Consider the following 11,207-nt stretch of genomic DNA (forward strand, 5'->3'; position numbering starts at 1 on the left):
ATGGTTTCGATCTCCTGACCTCGTGATCCGCCCGTCTCGGCCTCCCAAAGTGCTGGGATTACAGGCTTGAGCCACCGCGCCCGGCCTACCATGTCTTTACTCATTTTCAGAAGCCTACACTTAATAGGTATGCCCTTCCTTAAAGGCTTCTGCTCCAAAGATTTAACTATTAAAACCGCAAACACAGTATGCCAACACCTGGGCCCTTTAAATCATGCTTATTGTCACCTCCCTAAGAGCTGTCTATAGTACTCAAATTATTTTCTTTACAATCCTGGGACAACTCTGCTTTTCAACTTTAACTCAAATCAACAAAAACAATCCCCCTCCTAGCTAGTTCAATTAAATGTCTTGCAATCAGTATTATTTTCACTAATTTTTTTTTTTTTTTTGAGACAGAGTCTTGCTCTGTCACCCGGGCTGGAGTGCAGTGGTGCAATCTCAGCTCACTGCCAACTCCACCTCCCCGGTTCGCACCATTCTCCTGCCTCAGCCTCCTGAGTAGCTGGGACTACAGGCACCCACCACCACGCCTGGCTAATTTTTTGTATTTTTTTTAGTAGAGACAGGGTTTCACCGTGTTAGCCAGTACGGTCTCGATCTCCTGACCTTGTGATCCACCCACCTTGGCCTCCCAAAGTGCTGGGATTACAGGAGTGAGCCACCATGCCCGGCCCACTGAATTTTTTTTATCTCCAAAAATATTATTCCCATAACTATTCCTCAAATGACTCTGCCATTCTACCTAAAACTCTTAGCTCATGCTTTAACTACCTTAAGTTTCATTATAACATTAGAACTCAACTAATAACATAAAATCTTAAATTTGAATCCTCATACATATACAAATTTTCCAACCTTCTAGGTTCCTTCCCAACAGTTGTTCATGGTTTATCACCATACCTAAACCTTTCAACAAATCAAAAACATAGCACCAGTTTTACTAGATTTGACTAGAAAAAGTCACTCTAAAAATCATTTCTCACTTCCAAATGATAGTTTCAATAACCATCTTCTAATTAAAGTATTTTCTTCTCCTTCCTTATCTCACTTTTATTGGCTACACTCCTAGCTATCTAATTTCCCAGAGTAATCTCAGTAACAATAAAGATACCAACAAATAAAGATCAACTGGCCACAACCATGAATCAGCCTTCATAACTATATAATGCTGTTATACCTATAGAAACTTCCTGAAGAAGTCCAAACTCTTCACCCTCAAAAATTACCCAATCCTTTAAATTTTCAAAATCAAAAATCACCTCCACTTCATCATAACCCATTATTCACATAATTATAAATAACTCTATTAACCTAACAATATAACACCTCAAATAACAAAACTAGAACCTCAAGTCTCAGGGTTCTAAAGCTGAAATTCCACTTAAACTGTAACCTGACTCTTGAGAAAAATTACTGTTAAATGCTATGTCAGTACTGAGAAAATAAACATAAAATCTAACTACTCTATGGATGCATTATGTGCTTTTCCTAATAATGTACTAGTACTATTATGCTTGATTGTACATTGTATATGCATGTGTAATCACACATTAAGATCCACTCCCCATGCATATAAGCATATACATGAAATTACAAACCGTGCTTAACACATTGAATGGCATACCCACATATGTCAGATTTACCTATACAAATACTGTTCAAAACATTAAATCCTTTATTTTACATAGGACATGAAATTATTGATTATTCACAGTACATTCAGTCAAATCAATCCTTGACAACAAGCTTATTACTGCCAAGAGGATTTCTTTAGTATCAAGCTTCAAGAAACCAGCAACTTGCTTGAGACGTGTCCCACTTCTCGTTCTGGGCCCATGAAACTTGGATGAAACTATGCCTGCCATCTGGTTCTTACTTCACGGTCACGGACTTAAGATTGCCCATTCATTCCTCTTTAATAAGACATCTTGATGGACTAATGTCTAACCAGTCCATGATCACACATCACTGTGGTGGTGTCACACACTTGGTATTTTTTAATTTAGGGAATGTTATGATCCAGCATGGCTGTCATGGACTTGATACAATAAAGCAAACTATAGCTGAGCTGAAATTGAATAGTCTTTCTCTACAGTGAAACCATAAAGTTTAATTACTCCATGTTCAGTGAACATAGTAAAAAACATGACACAAACATGTACACACAATTTCACATTAATTAACTCCACAATCTCAAGCTATTGTACTACTTGTGGATATAAGGCTTTTATTCTTGCCAAACCTCAAAACAGGAAATCTTGTATTTATTAACTACAGGTAAGGCATACATACACACACACACACACACACACACACACACACAAGTTCATCTAGAGCTAAGTTTTAGCCCAACTCCTAAAGAATTTATCAAAATCCAAAAAGTAAATTAAAAATGGGGTTTTCTGGGTTAAAAGTTTGTTTTTTTACTAAATTTACTAAAAAATCCACCAATACTGACACAGCACTTGACCATTTCTTCTTGAGAGGGAATTTTCTACATATAAGCTAATGTAGCTTAATTCACAACGCAAGGCACTCACAATGTCATATAACTCTATAAACAAATAGGTTTAGTCCTGACCTCTTTATTCATTTTTAGTAACCCTTGCAACTATCTGCATTCTAGTGAGAATATCCTCTAGATCAACAAAAACCAAAAAGAGCAGGCTTCAAGCACACTAATTAGCAGCTCATAAAACCTTACTCTACCAATACAGCCACAGAAAACAGCAATGATAAAAATTAAGCAGTTAACCAAAGGTTGACTAAGTTATACTAATTTTCCTTAGGGTTGGTAAAATTTCATGCTTGCAGTCATATGACTAACCCAAATTAATAAAACTCAGCATAAAACATGTTTAAGATTATAAACAAAGTTATACCTTAACTAGGTCATAAAAAGCTACAGCTAATATAAAAATAAACAATGAAAGTGATTTAATATATTCTGAATACATGATAGCTAAGACCTAAACTGAGAAGAAATATCCTACTATGCATAGCCATAAACTTAATTAAATTAACAAAGTTATTCACCAGAGTACTACCAGCAACAGCTTAAAACACAAAGGACTTGGCAGTGCTTATATCCCTTTTTTGTAATCAGTAAACCCCAATACATCTCACTATCTCTTGCTAATTCAGCCTATACACCATCATCTTCTGCAAAACCTTAAAAGGTATTAAACACAAGTATTTACATGAAAACATTAGGTCATGGTGCAGCTTATAAGACAGAAAGAAATGGGCTATATTTTCTAATTAAAGAACATTCCACCCACAACAAACTTTATGAAATTTAAGGCAAAAGGAAAATTTCATAGTAAATTAAGACCAGACAGCTTAACTGAATAGGGCCATGAAGTACGCACACACCCATCCATCACCCTCCTCAAATATTTCAATATATCCAAATTTATAATTAATATAAATTTATATATGAGGAGATGAGTCATAACAAAGTAAACATACTATATGCTTTAATAAACCAAAGTGTTTATTAAACTCAGCCTACATCTGGAAGATTTCATATTGATTTGACCACTTTGAACCAGACCTAGCCCCAAATCAACAGAAGCTAACAATTATATTTATTTAGACCAAAACATTTACTCACAACATAAGGTATAGGAGAAAGGAATTTCTTCAGGTGCTACAGAAAAAGTATCATATTCCAAAGATGAAAGAATAATTTTAAGGACAAAAAAAGCAAAACTAATCCTTTATACCTTTTATATAATGAACGAACAACAATTTTACAAAGAGAACTTTAGCTAAAAAACCCAAAACTAGACAAGCTACCCACAGACTGACTCATATATGTAGCAAAATAGGGAGAAGATCCATGAGTAGAGGTGAAAATCTGGTGACAGCTGGCTATTCAGAACAGAATTTCAGTTCAACTTTAAATTTACTCAAATTTTAATCTTAATGTAAATTTAAATGTAACTCTAGAGGGGGCACTCAAGATGGCTGACTGGAAGCAGCTAGTATGCACCACTCTCAGGGAGAGGAAACAAAGTCGCAAGTAAATACTGTCTCTTTAAGTGGATCATCTAAGACATGGATCCCCAACCCCGGGCCACAGACCCGTATTGTTTGGCAGCCTGTGAGGAACCGAGCAGCACGGCAGGAGGTGAGCAGTGGGTGAGCATCACCACCTGAGCTCAGATCAGCGGCAGCTTGAGATTCTCACAGGAGCTCGAATCCTGTAGTAAACTGTGCACAGAACGGATCTAGGTTGCGGGCTCCTTATGAGAATCTAATGCCTGATGATTTGAGGTGGAACAGTTTCATCCCCAAACCGGTCCGCCCTTCCCCTCTCGCCCCGCTCCACCCGGCCGGAAGGAAATACTGTGTTCCGTGAAACCGGTCCTTGGTGCCAAAAAGGTTGGGGTAGCGCTGGTCTAAAAGACCACGTCAGGATTTACCACGGACGCCAAGGGACTCCCAGAGAATAGAGAGGAGAAAAGCCAGGCAGCCACCTTCCTGGGACTGGCATGGAGTGGGTGAAGCTCCCTAACATGGTTAAACGGTGAGAGTGAGTGTCCCTGGGGGAACCACACTTCCTACATGGCCCTTTGCAATCCTGGGCACAGGAGGACCTGCCAATCCCACCCCTGGGCCACTAGACCAACACAGAAAGCTGCCTAGAGTTTTTGCAGAGGCACTGCTCAAGCCCATGTGGAGCACCACAAGCCCCGGATCCCTGGGCAGCTCGGTGCCAGCTGCCATAACCCCAGCGGAAGCTGAAGTCACAGTGCTGAGGGGCGGTCAGACTGCCCAGCCCCTCCTCGCCAGGCAAGGCTCGGCTCCACCCTGCTCCCGCCTGGGCTCTGCAGCATAGCGACCTTCTCCACAAGAACTCTGCAGGCAGGCTTTGCATTTCCCCAGGAACCTCCCAGATAGCAGACCATGCAACCCCTGCCCTACCTCCTCTGAGGCGGCTAAGGCTCACCAGCTCAGTCTTCCAGCGCAGCAACCGCACCTCTGCAGCAACGGCACCTCCGCCTAAACTCTGCGGTGGCCTGCGGTTCTGTGTTCCTCTGGGGCAAAATTCCCAGAGGTAACAGGTAACAACTCGCACCTCTGCATGCCCTCAACAGTGAAGTTCGGCGTTGTTTGGAAAGGCGGGAAATGCAAGCGCGCCACGTGCCCCGCAGCTGCCAGTCGCTATTGCAGGAGTCCTGCCCTCTTCAGTGAAAGGCCCGCAGCACAGCCACCCTGCCCCCACCTGAACATTTCACCTGCAGCCCAGAGCCGTTCTGAAAATCCAAACCCCACATACCTTGATATTCCCTTGGGCTCCCACCACCTAAGCGTTCTGTAGGACCCTGCATGAGAGTTTGACCAGTGACCTGGAAACCAACCTGTCCCGCCTACCCGCAGCAAAGCCAGCACCTGAACTCTGGGCTAGCACGACTGCAGTCCAGCCCCTTCAGGTCTCACAGGCTGTCCAGTGGGCCAGCTAGGGGCCTGGTAACTGGGGAACTACTTGCCCCATTCCAACTCTGCTGGCACCTGACCGTTTCCCCCAGGGCCTGAGGTCAGACCAACCCAACCAGCTGACACCAGCACAACACCCAATCACACAGGCCCTGTGGAGGAGGCCCCTTCTACAGGAAGCAGCAGTACTGTGACACCGGAAAACAGGTGAGCCTTAACCAATGGGGAAAGGATTCCCTATTCAATAAATGGTGCTGGGATAACTGGCTAGCCATGTGCAGAAGAACGAAACAGGACCCCTACCTTTCACCATATAAAATAACTCAAGATGGCCTGATCTAGTACATGCAGAAGCCTCTGCAGATCTTACCATTTTCTCATTACATTTTGCAGGTGTTTCATCAATTTTAAGAGCTACTGATTTTAATTTTATTACAATTATAAATATAAAGCCACCAGCCAAATCTAATACCAGACACCACTATTAATTGCAGCTGTGCTTTTATTGCTCTCTCTCCCAGTACTAGCAACCAGCATCACCATACTGCTGACAGACCATAACCGTAATACACTTTTTTTGATCTAGCTGGAGGAGGAGATCCACTTTTAGACCAACATTTATTCTGATTTTTTTGTCTATCCAAAAGTGTATATTCTTATTTTACCAGGTTTTGGAATCATCTCACATATTGCTACCTATTATTCTGGAAAAAAAAGAACCACTTGATTATATAGAAATAATATGACCCATAATATCAATTTAGCTCATAAGCTTTATCGTATGAGACTACAATATATTTACAGCAGGAATAGACATTGATACCTGAATGTATTTTGCACTAGCTACTATAATTATTGCTATTCCGACAGGAGTTAAAGTATTTAACTGACTAGCAACCCCACAGGGAGGTAATATTAAATGATCTCCAGCTATATTATGAGGTTTAGGCTTTATTTTTCTGCTGACAGTTGGAGGCCTAACAGGAACTGTTCGAACTCATCAGCAGACATCAATCCTCATGATACATACTATGCTGTAGCACATTTCTAACATGTTCTATCGATAGGTGCAGTCTTCACCATTACAGGATTTATTCACTGATTCCCATATTTTTAGGTTATACACTCAACCTCAGCCAAAATTCATTTTGTATTTGTAGGTGTTAGCCTGACTTTCTTTCCACAACATTTGATTTATCAGACATGCCATGACAATACTCTAACTATATTGATGGATATACAACATGAAATACCAGCTGCTATGGTTTGGATGTGGTTTGTACCCACCAAATCTCATCTTGAAATTTAGTTCCCAGTATGGCGTCTTGGGAGATGGGGTTTGGTGGGAGGTGCTTGGGTCATGGGGGCTGGTCCCCAGAGAACAGATTAATGCCCTCCCTCAAGGATGACTGAGCTCTCGCTCTACTAGTTCTCAAGAGATCTGTTTAAAACAAAAAAAGCCTGTCGCCTTTCCCCTCTCTCACCATGTGATCTCTGTACACACTGGCTCCCCTTCACCTTCCATCATGAATGGAAGCGGCCTGAGGTCCTCACCAGAAGCCAAACAGACAGAGGTGCCATGCTTCTTGTACAACCTGCAGAACCACGAGCCAAATAAACCTCTGGTCTTTATAAATTACCCAGCCTAGGGTATCCTTGATAGTAACACAATATGAACTAAGACACCCATTACACTTGAATTAGTTTCACGGTAACACTTTGAAAAGTGATCAGCATCTATGTTTAAATACCAAAACTAAAAACATCCACATAATTTTTTTCAATAATTCTAGCACTTCAATTAAAATTTTTGAAATATGCCTATTCTTAAAATCCATCACCAAAGAACACTGAAGCCTTAAAACATGAGACCCCCTTAGGAAAAAGGTAAGCTAAAATTTATTTATATCTTTCACTATTCCTACAATATTAGGACCATTTATTGATAGTCTAAACATTTCATTCCCAAACATCATGTTTCCTACCCCCAATTGCCAAATTCATAATAGTCTCTTTTCAACAATGATTAGCACAACTTGTACTAACATAATAATACATAATGTCAAAGGATGTTATTACCAATAACAACACCTCTTAAAGCACAATTTCAAGCAACCATCCTTTTGACCACCACCACTTAAGTTACCAGATCATTTACCTTTATACCACCCCTCCAGCTTTCTTCCTTTCTTTCCTTTACTTCCTCTCCTTCCTTCCTTCCTTTCTTTCTCTCTTTCTTTCTTTCCCTTTCTCTCCTTTCCTTTCCTTTCCCTTTCCCTTTTCTTTTCTTTCTTTTTTTTTTTGACATGGTCTTGCTGCTGCCCAGGCTGAAATGCAGTGGCGTGATCATGGTTCACTGCAACCTCCACCTCGGGGCTCAAATGACCCTCCCACCTCAGTCTCCAAAGTAGCTAGGACCACAGGAATGTGCCATAATGCCCTGCTAATTTTTATTTTAAGTAGAGATGGGGTTTTGCTGTGTTGCCCAGGCTGGTCCTGAACTCCTGGGCTCAAGCAATTCACCCACCTTAGCCTCCCAAAGTGCTGGGATTACAGGCTTGAGCCATTGTGCCCAGACTACCACCATTTTAAAGATTCTCCTTTGAAAACAAAACAAAACAAAAAGCTCTCCTGATTCTGTGGTTCACTCTGCAGTGGACAGGAGCTGCAGTGGACAGGAGCTGCAGGGTGAACTACAGAATCAGGAGAGTGGTAACACTTCTCAAGAGGTATGCACGCTTCCTGTCTATACCTTTTGCTTTTCTTTCTCTCCTACCACCATAATTAACATTTTGCCATATTTCCTTCCTAAATTTGTTCCATGGATTTTTGTAGTTGAAATAATACGCATATACAAACTGTAATCACATTTCTTTTCCCTAATTATTACAGTGTTCTTAAAATCTTCTAAAATATTTGTAAACTCTATTTGTAACTTTGAGGGCTCCTCAAATGGGCCTTCGACAGTGCCTGGTGAGTTAATTCACTGTCCCACTCTAGTTTTTATTGTTGACTTACTTCTTTCTCACTCTCTTTTAAATACTCTCCAATGAGGTTTTTGTTCCTCTCATTTCCAAACCCACCTTGTCAGGGTCAGCAACACCCTTCATCTTGCCAAATCCAATAGCCAGTTTTCAGCCTTCCTCTTACTTGAACTCTTAGCGTTCTCTCTCTGAGTTAACTGCTTTGTCCTTTTGTCAGTTGGCTTCCAATACACTGCATTCCTTCTTCCTAGGTCACAGGTTACTCAGGTTAGTCCTCAATTTCCTTTGCTAGATTGTTCCTGACTGAATGTTGGAACACCCCATGGTTCAGTCCTTGAACTGTACCTTGCCTTCCATCTAAACCGATTCACTCCATAATCTCATTCAGTTCCTCAGTACAGAGATTAATCCTGTATTTATCTCTTCAGTCCTGACTATCCCCTCCACCCACAGGCTTCCAAATGCTTATCTAACTTCACCACACGGATATCTAATGAGCCTATCAAATACATAACTCTTGACTTCCTTCTCCAGCCTTCCAAACCCTGAGGCCTCTATTGCCAATCTTCAAAATAACTCCATTATGAAGGTATTAAATCTACCTTCAAAATATTACCTGTTTTCATCACCTCCACATATTAAACCCAATTCCAAGTCACTGTTATTTCTAGTGTGAACTTCTGAAGTAGTCCTCTCATTAGTCTTCCTGCTTTCATTCTTATCCTGACTGTCCACATAGCACTCAAGAGTGACCTTTAAACAAAGATCCTTTACTTATCTGCAAAAAAATCAGCCAGGGGCTCCTGATTGCACTTAGAATAAAATCTCACCGCTTGCAACAACCAACAAGGTCCTACATGATTTGATCTCTGCCTATTTCTCTGACCTCACCTCGAATTTCCACTTTCAGTGGCCACACTGGCCTTCTTGCTGATTCTCAAACAAGTGAAGCTCAGTTTCTCTCAGGATCTTCTCTTCCCTCTGCCTGAACACACATTCCCCTGATTTATAGCTAACTTTATTCAGGTCTCAATTCAAATGTTACCTCCCCAGAGCTATCATTCCTGGTCCTCCTAACCTATGAAGATAGCAAAGTCTCAGCAGGTATGTGCTGGCTAGAGATACTTATCCAAGTTTAACTATAAAAGAGCAACTGGGAAAAAACATAATTGGAAAAATAGATAAAAGCATTGTCCTCAAAAGAGACCAGACCAAAGGTAGCTCTCTTATTAAAACAAAAATGGAATGTAAAACAGAAGAGTGGCAAATGGGAGATGGGAGGGAGGTTCCACTGGGAACTCACAGACATAATCTTCCTGCTCTCCCTATGTCTCAAGCCTTCTTTCCATAGGCCTTTGAAGAGAGCTTCATGCAGACACGTCAAAGTGCTGCCACCTACAGATCAGCTGTATTATTAGCAACAGCTGACACTGACCAGCCCTTATTCACCTGAGCTCTGTCTTCTTGTCATGGTTCTCATCAGCATCCAGGGCTCCTGTCCTTGCTCTAGTAAGGAAAATACATTTGGCTTAGGGACTGCACATCAGCTTAAAAGAAAGGAAATGGTACATGGTCATGCCAGGGGATTCCCAGATTCAAATCTAGTCCATTGGCCATCAAAGAAGGGAGACACTGACAGGAAGAGACAGAGAAAGATGTGACAGTCTAAAGGATAAGAGATAAAAGGTACACAGTGGAGCTGTCCATTTCTACTTCTACTCAAACGTAAGCCTTTCCTCAGGGAATGGAGATCAGAAATTCACAATGAATGAGGCAGAAATTATGGGGAACAAATTCTGAATATTATGTAGGATGATCTTACCCAATGAGATCAGGTTGCTGTAGTTCTCCAACATCACATCCCTGTACAAGTCCCTCTGAGCAGGGTCCAGGCATTCCCATTCCTCCTGAGAGAAGTCAATAGCCACATCCCTGAAAGTCACCAACAACTGAAACAACAAATCCATTACTTGTGAAAATACAGCAATGATTCTGAAGTGAAATGAGAAGAAAATGGAGGAGGTAATTGAAGGAAGCAAGTAACACTTTTGTGTTACTTTTTTGTGTTGTTTTCAACAGGAAATTGGTTGCCTAAACCATAGTATTAACATGATTCTCTATCATTCCTATTGCCACAGATAAAACTTCCTTTGTACAAAAGAACAATTCCATTACCCAGAAAGGTCTGAGAATTTAAAACACCAGATGTCCAGATGTATGCAGTTTCTTTATTTTTTTTTTTTTGAGACGAAGTCTTGCTCTGTCGCCCGGGCTGGAGTGCAGTGGCCGGATCTCAGCTCACTGCAAGCTCCGCCTCCCAGGTTCACGCCATTCTCCTGCCTCAGCCTCCCCAGTAGCTGGGACTATAGGCCCCCGCCACCTCGCCCGGCTAGTTTTTTGTATTTTTTAGTAGAGACAGGGTTTCACCGTGTTAGCCAGGATGGTCTTGATCTCCTGACCTCATGATCCGCCTGTCTCGGCCTCCCAAAGTGCTGGGATTACAGGCTTGAGCCACCGCGCCCGGCCTGCAGTTTCTTGATTAAATAAAATACTGCATGCATTTATTTCACAGCAAATTTTAACTGCACAGCAGATTAGGCTTTCAAATCCTCAATAACTAATATACTCTCAATCAATACAAGTTCTTGCTCTCCCTTCTGCCTTTAAAGACTTTTAAAAAGATGAATTTTTTCCAATGTTTACCAAATCCCTAGGTTAGAAAATAAAATTTGAATATAACCTAAGAATTTTTTGAAGACTCAGATTCATCGAGTT

At 41.2% G+C, this 11,207-nt stretch overlaps 1 protein-coding gene across 3 annotated transcripts in view; it reads right to left on the reverse strand.

Annotated features, from left to right (window-relative positions):
• The window catches only part of ZNF571 (zinc finger protein 571), a 29,919-nt gene that overhangs the window by 10,675 nt on the left and 8,037 nt on the right, over positions 1–11,207 (reverse strand). For all 3 annotated transcript variants that reach the window (XM_011952360.1, XM_011952361.1, XM_011952362.1), the window contains one exon: positions 10,255–10,381. In XM_011952360.1, the coding sequence (XP_011807750.1) occupies positions 10,255–10,381 (127 nt within the window). The remainder of the gene's footprint in view (positions 1–10,254; positions 10,382–11,207) is intronic.

The sequence above is a fragment of the Colobus angolensis genome, unplaced genomic scaffold (genome assembly GCF_000951035.1).
Source record: "Colobus angolensis palliatus isolate OR3802 unplaced genomic scaffold, Cang.pa_1.0 Scaffold34, whole genome shotgun sequence".
NCBI lineage: Eukaryota > Metazoa > Chordata > Mammalia > Primates > Cercopithecidae > Colobus > Colobus angolensis.